This window comes from Schistocerca gregaria, chromosome 1 (assembly GCF_023897955.1).
Source record: "Schistocerca gregaria isolate iqSchGreg1 chromosome 1, iqSchGreg1.2, whole genome shotgun sequence".
Classification (NCBI taxonomy): Eukaryota; Metazoa; Arthropoda; class Insecta; order Orthoptera; family Acrididae; genus Schistocerca; species Schistocerca gregaria.
In genome coordinates, this window is record NC_064920.1 from 972954627 (window position 1) to 972972378 (window position 17752).

Consider the following 17752-nt stretch of genomic DNA (forward strand, 5'->3'; position numbering starts at 1 on the left):
TTTGTTAACATCCAAAAATGGCAAAGACAAGGCGCGATATAAGAACAAACGGAAGGAGTTAACACTGAATGCTCAACACCTAACTAACCAGTAAACGTGGTTTTGCGCCGACGTGGAATTCATGGCCACGGACCACGAAACCTATTTTTTTAGAGCAATGGGAGCTGTCACTGATGAAGCAGTGAGCATTCATGCAGGACAGTGTAAAAACGAGAGGATTTATCTGTAATTTATACGTTTCTGATAGAAGTTCAGTGGATGCCTAGACGGCTCGTACTACAGCCACGCCCGTACAGCTGTATCTGTCACCAAATGGCGTTATCCACCGAAGTTAAAATGGCTCTGAGTACTATGCGGCTTAACTTCTGAGGTCATCAGTCGCCTAGAACTTGAAGAACTACTTAAACCTAACTAACCTAAAGACATCATACACATCCATGCCCGAGGCAGGATTCGTACCTGCGACCGTAGCGGTCGCGTGGTTCCAGACTGTAACGCCTAGAACCGCTCGGCGACACGGGCCGGCTATCCACCGAAGTGATCGCCTCCACTGTACACGTAACTTTCACCGCTCTCCACAGTCGCCTCTATTGGAACAACCAAATGCAGCACAATCTGGCATCGTTTACGAACGAATTACAGATGTCAAAAACAATACTAATCAATTACTAACGTGCATACTTCAAACATGTAGGCCTACCAACTTCACCACAAAACGCTTCATTATTTCACCTCGTATTTAAGATCGCAAACGCTAATTACGTACTAAAACGATATACAACTAAATCGAACATGCATGCACAACGCATAAGAAGTGTCTCAATAATTCAAATACCTTTTAATCGTTTCCAGAAGTCCTCTGAACTTCAACTCAACTCAAAAGCACGGCGAACATAGGAAGCGCGAGAGACGTTTGGTACCATTTTTCTGCCAAAGCTAATCAACCAATCACGGGCAACTTCACCTATGGCCACTCTCTGTATACAGGCTCTCTAAGCAAAACAGAAGACAACTGACATCTGGCGGTTATTAATATAAACTAGAGTATGTATTCGTTTCTCCAATAGCCTGGCCGAGGCGCAGCAATAGATAGTTTGAACAAAATTATACTTTGTAATACGTATATTCTTTTTTAAACAGTCTGTGCATCAATTATTTTTTGATGCTGCGTTTTGTTTCGCCAGTATACAAGGTGTTACAAAAGGTAGGGCCAAACTTTCAGGAAACATTCCTCACACACAAATAAAGAAAATATGTTTTGTGGACATGTGTCCGAAAACGCTTAATTTCCATGTTAGAGCTCATTTTAGTTTCGTCAGTATGTACCGCACTTCCTCGATTCATCGCCAGTTGGCCCAATTGAAGGAAGGTAATGTTGACTTCGGTGCTTGTGTTGACATGCGACTCATTGCTCTACAGTACTAGCATCAAGCACATCAGTACGTAGCATCAACAGGTTAGTGTTCATCACGAACGTGGTTTTGCAGTCAGTGCAATTTTTACAAATGCGGAGTTGGCAGATGCCCATTTGATGTATGGATTAGCACGGGGCAATGTCTCGATTGGGCCCCATGTTCTTCCAACTACGCTCAATGGAGCACGTTATCATGATTTCAACGGGGTACTCTACCTGTGCTGCTAGAACATGTGCCTTCACAAGTACGACACAACATGTGGTTCATGCACGATGGAGCGCCTGCAAATTTCAGTCGAAGTGTTCATACGCTTCTCAACAACAGATTCGGTGACCTATGGATCGGTAGAGGCGGACCAATTCCATGGCCTCCACGCTCTCCTGACCTCAACCCTCTTGACTTTCATTTACGGGGCATTTGACAGCTCTTGTCTACGCAACCCCGGTACCAAATGTCGAGACTATTCGTGCTCGTATTTTGGATGGCTGTGATACCAATACGCCATTCTCCAGGGCTGCATCAGCGCATCAGGGATTCCATGCGACAGAGGGTGGATGCATGTATCCTCGCTAATGGAGGACATGTTGAACATTTCCTGTAACAAAGTGTTTGAAACTTCCTGACAGATAAAACTGTGTGCCCGACCGAGACTCGAACTCGGGACCTTTGCCTTTCGCGGGCAAGTGCTCATTCTGGAAAGTGTTTGAAGTAACGCTGGTACGTTCTGTTGGTGTGTGTTTCCATTCCATGATTAATGTGATTTGAAGAGAAGTAATAAAATGAGCTCTAACATGGAAAGTAAGCATTTCCGGACACATGTCCGCATCACATATTTTCCTTCTCTGTGTGTGAGGAATGTTTCCTGAAAGTTTGGCCGTTCCTTTTTGTAACACCCTGTATTTAAAAAGATCCGTCTACGACAAGTGAGAGTATTGCAGGAAGGTGTCGTGGGTGTCCGCAGGAGCCCGCGTCGTGGTTCCAGCGGCTGCACGAGGAGTGCGAGCAGCTGGTGTCGTTCGTGTCGCGGGCGGACGACCGCTGCGCCGAGGAGGGCAGCGGCCCGGCGTCGCGGGTGCGCGCCGAGGTGTCTGCGCTGCTGCAGCCGTACACGCAGGACGGCCACCAGCTGCTGCACACGCTGCGCCTGCGCCGCAACCAGCAGCTGGCCGCCTCCGGGGACGCCGGCGAAGGCAGCGGCGCCAGCGACGGCGGCAGCGGCGCGGAGGACGTGCTCGGCAAGCTGGGCGTGCGAGCCCTGAGGGCGCAGCCGGACGCCGACGGATACACGCCGCTCTGCGTGCAGATCATGCACGCCGCGCACCTACACCCCACCCGTGAGTCTCTGCTACATTCGTCGTTTTTCTTCAGGGCTTTAGTCCTAACTCTGGCAAAAGACAGGTTCCATATTTCTAGATTTCCGGAAATTATCTTACACGGTGCCCCATTGCAGGCTGTTAACGAAGATACGAGCATACGAGATATGTGAGGGGCTGAAAGATTTCTTAAGTAATAAAACCCAGTTCATTTTCCTCGATGGTGAGTGTTCATCAGAGACAAGGGTATTATTATGAGTGCCTCAGGGAAGTGTGATAGGACCAATGTTGTTCTCCATATACATTCACTACTGGCCATTAAAATTGCAACACCAAGAACAAATGCAGATATATCAAAAAACTAGAAACCCGCCTCGATTGCGTAAAAAGCACCTAGTGTTAACCTAGGTTTCGGCGTAGATAACTACACCTTCTTCAGAACAATAAAACCCACAAGTGTCTAAGAAGACCTTTGTCAATGATGCAGTTTATGGCGGGTCATGGCCCACCGAACATAGGCCGGTGTGAGGTGGAGCGTACACCATTAAGTTAAGTAGTGGTTTAGACTTTCTACATATGTAATGTTTGTGTTTTTGTCTTTTTTCGTTTATAAATGTATAGCTATTTTCTTCTTTTAATCATTGACAAAGGTCTTCTTAGGATCTTGTGGGTTTTGTTGTTCTGAAGAAGGTGTAGTTATCTACGCCAGAACCTAGATTACCACTAGGTGCTTTCTTCGCAATCGAGGCGGGTTTCTAGTTTTTAATATATTAACCAACGATTGCTGACACGCTGCGATGTAGAAGGTTCTTATAAATGCAGATGATAAACAAGTATTAATTGGACAAATATATTATACTAGAACTAACATGTGATTACATTTTCACGCTATTTGGGTGCATAGATCCTGAGAAATTAGCAGCCAGAGCAACCAATTCTGGCCGTAATAACGGCTTTGATACGCCTGGGCATTGAGTCAAGCAGATCTTGGATGGCGTGTACAGGTACAGCTGCCAATGCAGCTTCAACACAATACCACAGTTCATCAAGAGTAGTGACTGGCGTATTGTGACGAGCCAGTTGCTCGGCCACCATTGGCCAGTCGTTTTCAGTTGGTGAGAGATCTGGAGAATGTGCTGGATAGCGCAGCACTCGATCATTTTCTGTATCCAGAAAGGCTCGTACAGGACCTGCAACATCCCGTCGTGCATTATCCTGTTGAAATGTAAGGTTTCGCAGGGATCGAATGAAGGGTAGAGCCACGGGTCGTAACACATCTGAAATGTAACTTCCACTGTTCAAAGTGCCGTCAATGCGAACAAGAGGTGACGGAGACGTGTAGCCAATAGTACCCCATACCATCACGCTGGGTGAAACGCCAGTATGGCGATGTGGAATACACGCTTCCGATGTGCGTTCACCGCGATGTCGCCAACCACGGATGTGATCATCATGATGCAGTAAACAGAACCTGGATTCATTCGAAAAAATGACGTTTTGCCATTCGTGCACCCAAGTTCGTCGGTGAGTACCCCATTGCAGGCGTTCCTGTCTGTGATGCAGCGTCAAGAGTAATCGCAGCCATGGTCTCCGAGCTGATAGACCATGATGCTGCAAACATCGTCGAACTGTTCGTGCAGATGGTTGTTGTCTTGCAAACGTCCCCATCTGTTGACTCAGAGATCGAGACGTGGCTGCACGATCCATTACAGCCATGCGAATAAGATGCCTGTCATCTAGAGTGCTAGTGATACGAGGCCGTTGGGATCCAGCACTGCGTTCCATATTACCCTCCGGAAACCACCGATTCCGTATTCTGCTAACAGTCATTGGATCTCGATCAATGCGAGCAGCAATGTCTCGATACGATAAACCGCAATCGCGATAGGCTACAATCCTACCTTTATCAAAGTCGGAAACGTGATGGTACGCATTTCTCCTCCTTACACGAGACATCACGATAACGTTTCACCAGGCAACGCCGGTCAACTGCTGTTTGTGTATGAGAAACCGGTTGGTAACTTTCCTCATGTCAGCACATTGTAGGTGTCGCCACCGGCGCCAACCTCGTGTGAACTCTCTGAAAAGCTAATCATTTGCATATCACAGCATCTTCTTCCTGTGGGTTAAATTTCACGTCTGTAGCACGTCATCTTCGTCGTGTAGCAATTTTAATGGCCAGTAGTGTAAATGAATTGGCTAACAGTGGGCATTAATCTGCGGTTGTTTGCTGATGATACCGTGGTGCACGGTAGGCCGTCGAAATCGATTGACTGTGCGAAGCTACAAGACGACTTAGATAAAATTTCCGGTTGGTGTGGCGAATGGCAGCTAGCCCTAAATGAGGAAAACTGTAAGTTAATGCGGATGAGTAGGATAACAAACCTTTCATATTCCGTACAGTATTACCGGTGTCCTGCTTGACAAAGTGAAGTCGTTTAAATATCTGGGCATAACATTGCAAAGAGATATGAGATGGAACGAGCTTGTGAGAACTGTGGTAGGGAAGGCAAATGGTCGACTTCGGTTTATCGGGAAAATTTTAGGGAAGAGTGATTCACCTATAACGGAGATCGCATGTAGGACGCTGGTGCGACCTATCATTGACTACTGCTCGGGTGTTTGGGATCCGTACCAGGTCGGACTGAAGGAAGACATCGAAGCATTTCAGAGGCGGGCTACTAGATTTGTTACCATTGGCTTCGAACAACACGAAGTGTTACCAAGATACTACGGGAACTCAAATGGGAATCCTGGAAGGAAGGGTGCGTTCTTTTCGAGAAAGACTATTGACAAAATTTAGAGAGCCGGCATTTGAAGCTGACTGCCGAACCATTCTATTCCGCCAACATACAATGAGAGTAAGGAACACGAAGATAAAACTGTCCGTCCGAACAGGCCTTGGAAGGCCCAACGGTACCGACCGGCCGCCGTGTCATCCTCAGACCACAGGCGTCACTGCATGCGAATATGGAGGGGCATGTGATCAGCACACCGCTCTCCCGGCCGTATGTTAGGTTACGAGATCGGAGCCACTACTTCTCAATCAAGTAGCTCCTCAAAATGACATCTGTAACGGAGATGAGTTCCAAGTACAGAAATATCATTGACATTTTTTTTGGCTGAAAACCAGAGCATCACAGATATTCATAGGTACTTGCAGAATGTCAACGGACAGCTGGCAGTCGTTGGGGGAGGCGTCCGTCATCATTGCAATCTCGCGCAATCCGATCCAATTTACCGTGTGCCAGCCAGCAGCACAAAGCCGTGACACTTAAAGTTTTGGAACGTGCCGAAACTCTCATTCGAGGAGGTAGATGGAGCATAATCAAACACCTCAGTGCTCAACTGGACGTCTCTGTTGCTAGTGTCGACACAGTAGTCCACCAATTGGGGTACTCGAAGATGTGAGCCCTCTAGGGTTCCTCGACGACAAACAGAAGACCATAGACCATAAAGATCAGCGAAGGACCATGTATGCGGATCTGCTTACGCGTTAAGAGACTGATCGTGTCAATATTTTGTTGAACATCGTCTCAGGTTATACCACATGTGATCATTAACTTCGGACCGGTTTAGGTGTTCGTTGTTCCCGGGCGCTGTTCGGGAGTGGAATGGTACAGAGATAGTATGATTGTGGTTCGATGAACCCTCTGCCAAGTACTTAAATGTGAACTGCAGAGTAGTCATGTAGATGCAGATGTAGATGTAGAAACAAAACAGGAATCCATGGCGTGTTACAACACCGTCCAAAGCTACACCCACAGTCGGTAAAATCATGACGACGGTCTTCTGGCGCTCTGAAAGGGTTATTCTGTTTTATGTCCTCCCTCAAGGTGCAGTGATCAACTCTGAAGTGTATTGTACCCTCAGGAAATCGAAGAAACGATATCAGTGTGTTCATCGTCATAAAAATCCGAAAGAACTTCTCCTTCTCCATGACAACCCAAGGCCTCACATAAGCCTGCAGTGTCGAAACGTGCAGACACTCACGAAACTTCACTGGACTGTTTTTCCTCATGCACCCTACAGCCCGGATATCGCAGCTACCGACCTCCACCTGTTCCGTCCAATGAAAGATGCGCTCAGCGAGAAGCACACGTGGGTGATGGAGAGGTTATAATTCACTGAGACGCCGGCTCCGACGTCGACCTGTGCTACCATGTGGGCATCCAGGCTCTCCCAGCAAGGTGGCGTAAGGCTGTCGCGCTGAACGGAGGTTGTGTATGAAAATAGGATTTTGTAGTGAAAAGAGTGGGGAATATTATGGTATATTGTAATCGTTAATAAAACCAACCTGCTTTCAGAAAAAAATAATTGCCTTACTCATTGAACGCCCCATGTACACTCTCAGAAATTTCTTCCTCAAACGGAGGCCTTTATTTGGTATTAGTAGACTTGTCTTGGCAGACATGCCCTCTTCGTCTTTGCTAGTCTCCATTTTCTCTTCCTTGCTTCGTTCGCCATGATTTATTTTGCTTCCAAGGTAGCAGAATTCATTCACTGGTCTACTTCTAGGCCACCAATTTGGATCTTAAGTTTTTCGCTGATCCCGTTTCTGCAGTGTTCATTACTTCCGTCTTTCTTCGGTTTACTCTTAGTCCATAGTGTGTGCTCATTAGACTGTTCATCCCGTTCAACAAGTCCTGTAGTTAATCTTTGGTTTCAATGAAAATAGCAGCGCCATTAGTAAATCTTATTATTGCTATCGTTTCTCTCTGAATTATAATCTTACTCCTGAAACTTTCTTTTTTCTTTGTAACTACCTCTTCGATGTACAGATTGAACAGTAGGGGAGAAATTTTCATCTCTGTCTTACATTCTTGTTAATCCAAGCACTTCGCTCTTGGTCTTCCATTCTTATTGTGCCCTCTAGACATTTGGACATAACGTATATTACTCGTCTTTCCCTGTAGCTTACTCCAGTTTTTCTCAGAATTTCGAACGCATTTTACAGGTCGATAAAGCCTGTGAATGTGTCTTAATTTTTCTTCATTATTGTTTCTATTATCAAGCGCTACGTCAGGACTGCTATTCTGGCGTCTTTACCTTTCCAACAGATCCGCATTTTTCTTTTCTATTCTTCTGCTACATTATTCTTGTCGGCAACTTGGATGTTTGAGCTGTTTAGCTGATTGTGTCATTATTGTCACACTTGTCGACTCTTGCTATTTTCGAAATTTTGTGAGTGATGTTTTTCGGAAAGTCTGATGGTATTCCGCAAGACTCGTATAGTCTACACATCAGCTCGAATGGTTTTTTTGTTGCCATTTCCCCTCCTCTCCTCCCCAATTATTTTAGAAATTCCAAAGGAATTTTTTCTATGCCTTCCGCCTAATTTGATCTCTTCCAAAGCTGTGTTAAATCTGACTCTAATACTGAGTCCCCTATGTCTTCCACATCGACCTTCATTTCTTGTTCTATTACTTCGTAGAGGCCCTCAATGTGTTCTTTACACCTATTCTCCGTTTCCTCTGTCTGTAGACCCCGTACTGGCTAGTTAGCCGAATCCTGAGGTCACGGCCCGTGAAGACCACTGAGCAGTTCCTGCTTAGTCCCGTCGATGTACATTCGAATAAAATCGTCAGCATGTGTAAAATATTACTGAAAATGATTTAAAAACAACACTATATGTAATATCTTTTGTAAAATGCATCCTATCTAAAAGTGCTCTGGGCCTCTCAAGAAATCGAAGTGTTTATATACTCCAGCCTTGGCGTAAAACATAAATACTTGCCACAAAAACGTCTAAAACGTAGCCCGTTTGGATTAATTCCAAAGAACCACGTTGCTCTAACATAGTTATTAAAAACTTGCTCTATAGGTGGGCGACAAACGATATCGTGGTCCTTCCACTTCATACCTCTGCACACGGTCACTTTCGAATAATTGTATGACTCGATTAGCCTCGTGCTTTGAATGTGAAGGGCAGAACTGTACTGCAGGAACAAAATGATGTGAAATTTGTGTGCATTTTTTTTCTCCACTGATGTACCAGGTCGATTTTTTTTTTTAGATGTAACTGAAACTTATTAAATTTTTTCTAGGGTCATACTTCCACGCAGATAACTTCATCATCCGCACAAAGCCTGAGACTGTTAAGTAATGCTGCCCACTAAGACACTGATGTTTAAGTCATGGTGCTGCTTTGCTGCCTGTCAAGAAATTTTCGATTGCGTCACATGTCTGGCTAACTATCCTATAGGAATGTATTTTCTTTAAATGGTGTGAGATATATGCTAAAGCACTAACATTCAGACTTTTAATGAGTTCACGTTAGTTCTCACATATATAAAAAATTCTTCCAGAAAAGAATTTTTTTTCTAGCCATTAACTCCTGGTTCATTTGAGATACACAGTGATTGACTGTCTTGCTTTAAGTATGTATTGTAATGCATAAACACAGAAGTTCTGCTACTGAAAAATTGACCTAGTATTTAATTTTGGATTGATATGGTCGTAAATGCTCTAAGTTGTCTAATTTTCAATTAATAAGGTAGTCTATGTTGTTGAAAATAGGATTACTGTTGCTGAGTCATGCCGGAAATGGAGTGGAGGAACATATTAAGCTGTCTAAGTTCTTAAGTTGTTTTCCACATATATGAGTATGGTCTTTAAGTCAGTGTGCCTGTTTTTCAGTTTCTAAGAAGATCTATGTGAAATTAAAATTTTCACCAAAAGAGCAGTTCAAGAAAGTGGAGAAGTGCAAAACAGAACCCTGTAAGAAGGATGTTCCTCTCTTCCAAAGTGTTTTCACAGTGTAAGTATGTAATTAATTTCAGAAAAAAGTAAATCATTTTCTAAGGCAAGTTAAGGTTTTTGTGATACTTCACGGAGGAGGGCAAATATTCAGTTTATTTAGTTTATATATAATTCCCACTGACATGGCAGTCTCTGTATTTCAAATACAAAACTGTGGCGAAAGTTTTCCCATGTTCGTGTAAGAATTTCTGTTGTTTCCTTTGTGAAACATTTCATTTTACAACTGTCGTTTTACAGCTCATTGCAGCAGTTTCGTATCTTTGAATGAGACTATAGCAACGGAAATCTATTACACTTTCATCCAAACCGATCCATTCATTTCATTTCGGTGCATATGATTCATTACGTGTACCTGGTTATGTTGGATAACCCGTTATGCAGCAGTATCTTTTGTGGTTTCGCTGAACCCTTCTTAGACGCCTTGGTTTCGGTAGCTGCCGTATTTCCACTCTAAAATAAACATTTCGCTGCTTTCAACGTGGGGCCAATTATTGCACTAACACGGGATCAATTATTCCACTAAATAGGGTAGGCTGGCCTGTAGTGAACAATATTTCAATATTCTGTCAACTGAGACAATTTTACCACGTGATACAAGTTTGCCGGTGTTTGAAAACGATTATATTTGGCACTCAGCCAAATTCCTGAAGCAACCAGTAGAGGTACAAGTGTCTTCATTGTATGCAGTTGTGGTTAAGAAGGACTACTTGTATTTTTTTAACATTTTCGCGTGTTTACTGATTTGAACAGGTGTCTTTGCCTTCATGTGAAACGAGGTAATTTTTTGGTAATCTGTAAAAGTGACACGAACTGGTCACTCATTCTCATCAGAGTAAAAACTAGTTGTTTTGCATCTGATTGTCTTTCAGAATCACGTTTAGATATAAATACTACATTGCATTTAGATATAATAATATCGCTTGGCATTATAGCACCAGGAAACTTAGTGAAACCCTGTCAACCTACATTTTCGCAATTTTCTAAATTTATTCTTGTTTCTCTGAGATAATAGGTTTTTAGTTATGTGCTACATGATGCTGAAGTGAAAAGGCGCATTAGGACCCCGTTGGGACGCCGCAGCTAACTAATTTATAACGATGTTACGCTATAGCTTGTCGTCTCTGCAGTGGTTATCCGGGAAATAAGCCGAGGTAAATCAGCTGGCGAGTGTAGTATTCCCCTTAGAACCATTGAAAATGAGGTGCAGTTCCCCTACAGCTCGAGAATTGATGAGACAGTAGAGAGCCTAAAACAAGTCTTTGTTGGTTCTGTGGAGATGGAGACGGAGGCTTCAGAGCGCCGAATAATTTGCGGAGGGATAATTTTTTACTTTCCAGACATTCCTGTTGAAGTTTTACTTGGTGTTCGAGGTATTAGGTTTGAAACTGAGCACCCTTTTCCCCCAGGGAAAATTAACCTGTTCTGGCGAAAATTTAAGAATTTTCTTAGAGGTCCGATGTGTCTAAATTAAAAACTGCATATGTTATTTTTTAAATATCTGTAGGATGGAAATCAATAACGAGCTAAGTGCTGAAAAAAGCCAAGCTAATTGCCGTTGCCAACCAGAAAAGCGGACTAATCGCTACGAGTATTTTTAGTAGTGCATAGAAAGCCCGAAAGATAGGTTGAGCTAAAGCAGGCTAAGTGACACAAAGCTTGGTTACTGTTGGCAGCGTGTGGCAGAGATTTTGCCCAGATTGAAAAGTGCAGGAGGCTGGAAGAAACTCAGAGGTTCAAGTACCTAACGATCTTGTAACTTATGGAGAATGCGACACCTAACAGTCATTTGTGATTAGGACTTTTTTATTTTAAAAAAGCAGCCTTTACACATACTAAACAACGAAAATAAATGTTTCCAAATGTAGCTGGATTCGAGCAAAAGAAATTGCACCTGGCATTGTCAAGACGAGAACAATGTTTTACGAATTTGAGGACTGGAGAACCTACAAGATTTTCAAGAAAGGCTTTAGCACTGAGATAGTAAAGAACTTTGTTTTACTGTCACAACAATGTAAAAACAGCTTATCAGCTTGTCAGCTGCCGTATTTGTGAGTATGTAATAGAACATTTTTGGAACAGTTAATCAATTCAACCCCCTTTGTGCTCCATAACATTAAAAGAATTAAAAATAATTCAGTCACAGTATAGCGTAACAGTAAAATGTTTATTATGTAAAAGAACTGCTAAATGCTTGGGACTTACTTCGGTTTTGCCGATACCTGTGTGTCGTTTAGTATGTTCTGAGTTTTACAGAGTAAAAATATTGATTTTCATTGATAAAAGGAAGGAACCTTTAAAAAATTGCATAGTTGTGTGACTTTTACTGTAGACAATAAATAAAAAAAATTGGTGAGATTTTTCATTAAGACATTTTGTAAACAAAAACGTAATAACTTAGAATCAGCTTTTTGCACTTAGTCCGTTACTGATTTTCATTCTACATTTATATATATAATCTTACAATGAAATCGTTACACGTTAGCCTTACTGCTCACCCACATTGACAAACAGATCATAGACGCTACCGGATGCAACACTAAAATAATTTCCTCCCCTGTCACAGGAAAATAAATCCATTGTCATCACAGTGAACATGATGGACTAGTCAATAAGTCGGACGCCAATAATCGCACCGGCTTTACATTCGTGACTGGAAGTACCCAATTCTCCCGCCAGGTGCCACGAACAGGCAGTACAGGTGGTGTAAGAAAAAAAACTTCTGCTGCGTCATAACTCAAAGGATTACGGTATATTACGCGAATACCTACGCGACGCAAGGGGTCTAACCGGAGTGCATTTGGATTAAACCTGTACCGTCCTCAACAAACAACGAAAAAGTGGCTACGAGAGAACAGATACCTTTGTAGAAGCAGGAATAGAATTTCTGACACGAATAGGAGAGCGAATAAAGATAAGTGATTACAATGACCCGATAAACATCCAGAATCTACTTCATGAACGGAAAATCCTGCAGCTGTAAGCTGGAACAGATACACGCAACATACTAGATAAATGGTTCAGATGGCTCTAAGCACTATGGGACTTAACATCTGCGGTCATCAGGCCTCTAGCCTTAGAACTACTTAAACCTAACCAACCTAAGAACATCACACACACCCATGACCGAGGCAGGATTCGAACCTGCTACAGTAGCAGGCGCGCGGTTCCAGACTGAAGCGCCTAGAACCGCTCTGTCACACCGGCCGGCTACAAGATACTAGACTGCAAGCGTGTATTGCCGCTGCCAGTGACCATTTTGAATACAACTTGTGATGCTCAAATGTCTTGTTACTGGTCAGAATCCACATACACATTTGTTCTTTAGTGTGTCCTACCGCAGGTGTCACTGTGGGAACTTTTAAATATACATCTTCCAAATAAAGAGTTTTCGTGTTTAAAATTATCTTTTCTATCGTTCTTTTTGGTGATTTGCCGTTATTTTCACACAGTTGGCGAAGTCGCTTTTGAGGTAAATTTTCTATCAACGTTTACAATTTTTAGATTGTAAAAATTTTCTTATCTTGTTTAGTTACCACATAGAGTGAAACAGAAGACGACGACTAATTATTAGAATTGGTTTTGGAGCATTTTAATCAATATCAGTTAATCTAGGAATAGAAAGACAGAAAAAGAAAACGCGACAAAGCTGTCCCTCCTTTATTACACTTTGTATGTTTAGACGGCTGCCATCCGTGAAGGAGGACGTGCTGCTGATGTTTGTGGTGAAGAAGGTGAAGAAAATTAACGCCAAGAGGCTCGCCGGGAAGAAGCGCAAGCGCACGCTGGCCGTGGCGTACCTCCCGCTCAGCGACGTCGAAGTCGCCGACAACCCAAACGACCGTGCCGCCCTGGAGCGCATGATCATCACCTACTTGCCGCTCGGAGAGCCGGGCAAGACAGGTCAGCACTCCCAGACAACTCGCCCCGCTCATAAACAGCACTGCTTTTTTGTGCTGACGTGCATTCCTTCCTATAGCACTACAGCGGCTACACACTGCCCTTAAACTTCTCCATAACTGGTCGTATAATTTCCGCTATTTTTCCTCTTAACATTTCGTTGCATCTCGTGTTCCCTTTACTTTATGTAACTTTCCATGTCGAAAGGGTCTTTCCGACCCCATGCCTGTGCTACGACCCTCATGGAATTCTTTCTGTTGACTGCATTTGTCTTTCATTCAGAAGAGATGTTTATTTTAGCTGTGCCATCGCAGATATTGTCCCACTATATAATTTTGGATCTTTCTCTCCCACTTGATCCAAATATTTTTACAGAGGACGCTGTTGTAGGTAGTCTACAGTACATTTGTCCTCTAGCTATTCCTGATTAGCTATCTGCACTTCCTGTCTATCCAGTTTTTTATATGTTTGTATTCCCTCTCGTCTGCTACATTGGCAGCTTTTTTTATATTTTCTCCTTTCATCACCAATATTAGTTATACAATACGGAATTACGGTTCTGTCTTGAGAAAACAATACTCTTCTTGTTTTAATAGCCAAATATGTTCCGGAGAAGGTTTTCCATCTTCAGTGGGTTCATTTATTCTCTGTCAACATACTGTATAAAAATGTTTGTGTCATAATACATAACAGGCTTTGAGATTATGTTATTTGGATTGATAAAATTATTAACAGAAAAATAGTATCGGGAAATTATATACCTTAGTATTACATACTGATGTTCAAGTGGCTCACTGACATTTGATGTACAGTTGGTATTTTTCTCTGGCTTGTCATCCACAGCTAATCGTGGTTTTTCAATGTTGTTTTACGTAATTTGCCAAAATGTTAAACCTAAAATGAAATTATTGCTTTTTTTCTATTTTCCGGTTTTGTGTTATAATATTACTGTCACTGTATTACGTTCCACCAACAAGAAAGATTTGCTGTTTCATTCTTTAACTACAATTTTTATGTTAAAGTACTGGCTTTCGAAAGTGTGTTGAATGTATGATGATTCTGGATAGGCTTTATAAATTGGTGAAGAGTAATGGGGTATGTATAGAAGTGTACTTGTGTTTTGTTGATTTACATTTTTCATGCTTCTACAGAGTGGCTAGGCTGTGTTCCCGAACACACGCTGTTTCATTGTTTGTGTGATGTTGACTTGTTCTGCATTTTGTTGTGTGTGTTCTGAATTGGAATTCGACTTGTGCACTGCTAATGGGTTCTGATGGGGAGGGAGGCATGTGTTTGCGTGTGTTTGTGTGTATGAGAGAGCTTTTACTAGTTCTTTTAGAGCTGAGAGTAGGGTTCCATTGTAGAGTATTGCTTTACATGTATGGTAATTTTTTTTCTATTGAAATTATGTCTCTTGACTTATGTTTCATGTCCACGAGTTCATCAGCAAATGTATAATGAATCCTGTTACTCTTAAGTTCCCTTCTGTTTTCAGTGTAGCTGATATCGAAATTTTCTGTATGTCAGTCCAGTATAAACTGAGATGCAGTCTTGACGTCTGAGTGGATAGATTCCAGATGTGTTGTGTCAGTGTTGGTTGTCCTCAGTTTCTTTTGTGTATAGTTGTTTTTTTCTGTAAGCTATTTTCAGTCTTTGTTTATTGAATATATTGCCAATACTATGGGCTGTTTTGTTGTTGTAGGTGAGTGGTGCCATTTGTGTATTGTTGTAGATATCTTTAGTTGAGATGTGTTGTGTTCGTTTGTATTCTCTGTGTTTATGTTCTGTGTGTCTGTGGTTGTGTATTGTTATTGATCTGTTTGCTGCTGCGTGTTGGGTATGTCTTTCATTTCAGAAAGTACGTCAGAGCTAAGACAACCACAGGCACATAACACTGAAAAACCCTGATTAGTTACGGATGACAAATTGGAGAAAAATAATAATTGTACCGTAAATGTCAGACAGCCATTTGAATATCAGTATGAACCCACTGGAGATGAAGTAACTTCTCTAAAACATGTTTGGGTATTCAAACAAGAAGAATTGTGTTTGATCAAGGCAGAACCAAATTTCCATATTATACATTAGGGAGGAAATGCAGAATAGTATAGAGCTTCAGCCACAAGACTATTGGTTATGTTAGTCGAGTAGTTACTCTTTTTCTTGCTACTTACAATAGTTTTGAGTTGTAATTTGCGCATTTTTAGCCAAAGTCTACACCTGTTACTGAAAAGACTACATTTAATACTTATACATGCTCTCTCCGACCTTTAACTAGGAAATCATGTCATCTGCAAATCCTCGTAGCTTAGATTGTTATACTATAAAGATTATATTCCTGTTAAAGACCATACTAGCTTACTGACTTTTGTCTATATGCAACTACTGATTTAGCCAAGAGCAGAAGTTAAACTGTTACTACTGTATTGAACAGAACATCATCACTGCATGTAACTTGTTAAAACATGTTTTTTTATTTTGTATTGCCCGGCACTTGCGTTTGAGATGCGGCATGCAGATGTACCTTTGTTGCTCGAAGTTCTGTAGATGTCTTTTAGTGAGAAACTTTGTGATAGGACACGTTGGGACACAGCCTAATAATTATTGATGTGAATTTTCAATTTTGAGATTGAAATACATAATTTCAGTAGAGCTTATTAACATGTAAAATAACATTTATTTCAATGTGTAAAAGAACACCTACTACTTAGTGTCCATACTATTTTATTAAATATCAAACCCAAACAAAAATTATGTCTCTGTTCGAAGACACCATAAAGTTTAGTTCGTCTAACGAAGAACATGAGTTTAATTTCTTCCGTGAATCTTTGAACCACCTCAGATTGCAATGTATTAACGTGGTACCTTTCATTATTGTCAGTAAGATGCCTTTTATTATTGTTCTCTTTTATAACTTATTTTGCGGTAACAACATATGGGAAATCCAATGTTTTTCTTTCCTTTTATTTTAATTATTCTAATATTTCATATTTCTTTTTAATTCTTCTTATATTTCATATTTCTTACTAAACTGAGACACAATACATTTCTGATTCACTGACCTTTTACACCAGTCTTAACTTTTGATAAAGATGCATTAGTCCATTATTCCGCTATCAACTTACTTGAGTTCCACAGTTAATACTCTTTCAGACTTTTGTTCTGTCAGTGTTAAGTATATCATCAGTTGCTAACTGTTATACTTTTGTACTGTAAGAACGAGGCCTAGCTTATCACAGTAATTTACAAGCTTTTTCGGGCATTAATTCCTTTATGTTGCACATGATTTACTACAATCTCTAATTGTTACAGGCCAGAGAAACTGTGTATTTAGTGTGAGCCCTTTAAAGTTATTACTCATTATTCTCTGTGGTGTCCAATAAATTGTATGTTTGTTAATGGTATATCCAAGAAATGAAAAGTATGACTCACGTTCGTTCATAGACGTAATGAAACTTAAAATGGGATGTTTTTTTGGAATGACTGATTGATAATCATCTATCACAATGATCCTATAATTTTCAGCTTAGGGTTTATATCAGAACATTGCATTTGTTGAATGTTACTGCAGTTTCTGTAAACAGACAGAAAGCTGATGATTTTTATTTTTCGTTCGAAATATTTCTTGTGCAACTGGTAACTCTACACACATTAACAAGAGGCTAAACTTTTAATGATGTTTCTGTTTCCTTTTGCTTTACAGATCCTGAGATAGTCAAAATACTGGAACGGAGAAAGCAAAGTAAGAAGACTAAAAAAATTCTAAAGAAGGACATACGTATCGTATGATCGTGACCAGTGGCCTAAAATTATTTGAAGTATGCTGAAGAGCCACTACTGCCAAATAAATTGCCATATATTCTGTTATACATATATATAAATGTATTTAACATTTCTTTCAAATACTCTGACAACGCGTATGACGTGTGAAATGACTGTACCAGACATAATTTTTATAGAGACTTTTTGTACTATTGCCAAATAAATAGAAATGGTTTTCTTTTTATAATGGATGAATTCGTTCGTTTGGATGTCATCTCTGATTAGAACTAGCAACAAAGATGACAATTTTGCACTGTTGTTTCGTTTTTGTGCTTATACAAGAAGCGGCAGACTTCCAATGTTTTTTTCTGGCAAGGAACGTCATTTTCGATTCTAACCTGGTTAGTTTTTGTTCAAGACCGCCAAGTAATACATTGGGTAGGATTCCACATTAAACTGTTAAGTCCCTTGTAAATTCCTGGATGAAATGGTCAGAGGAAGACAAACACATAGCACTTCTGATGGAATAATGTCTACTGAAGTGCTATAGTTGATGGCCGGTCTATTTTTTGTGTTCAGCTTGAAAAACGTGCGCAGGGACAA

At 41.2% G+C, this 17752-nt stretch overlaps 1 protein-coding gene across 2 annotated transcripts in view; it reads left to right on the top strand.

The window, feature by feature from the left end:
• The window catches only part of LOC126276893 (protein unc-13 homolog 4B-like), a 145902-nt gene extending 128506 nt beyond the window's left edge, over positions 1 to 17396 (top strand). For both annotated transcript variants that reach the window (XM_049977313.1, XM_049977314.1), the window contains exons 9-12: positions 2377 to 2749; positions 9368 to 9488; positions 13170 to 13390; positions 17091 to 17396. In XM_049977313.1, the coding sequence (XP_049833270.1) occupies positions 2377 to 2749; positions 9368 to 9488; positions 13170 to 13390; positions 17091 to 17176 (801 nt within the window). In that variant the 3' untranslated portion in view covers positions 17177 to 17396. The remainder of the gene's footprint in view (positions 1 to 2376; positions 2750 to 9367; positions 9489 to 13169; positions 13391 to 17090) is intronic.
• Positions 17397 to 17752: the final 356 nt, after the last annotated feature.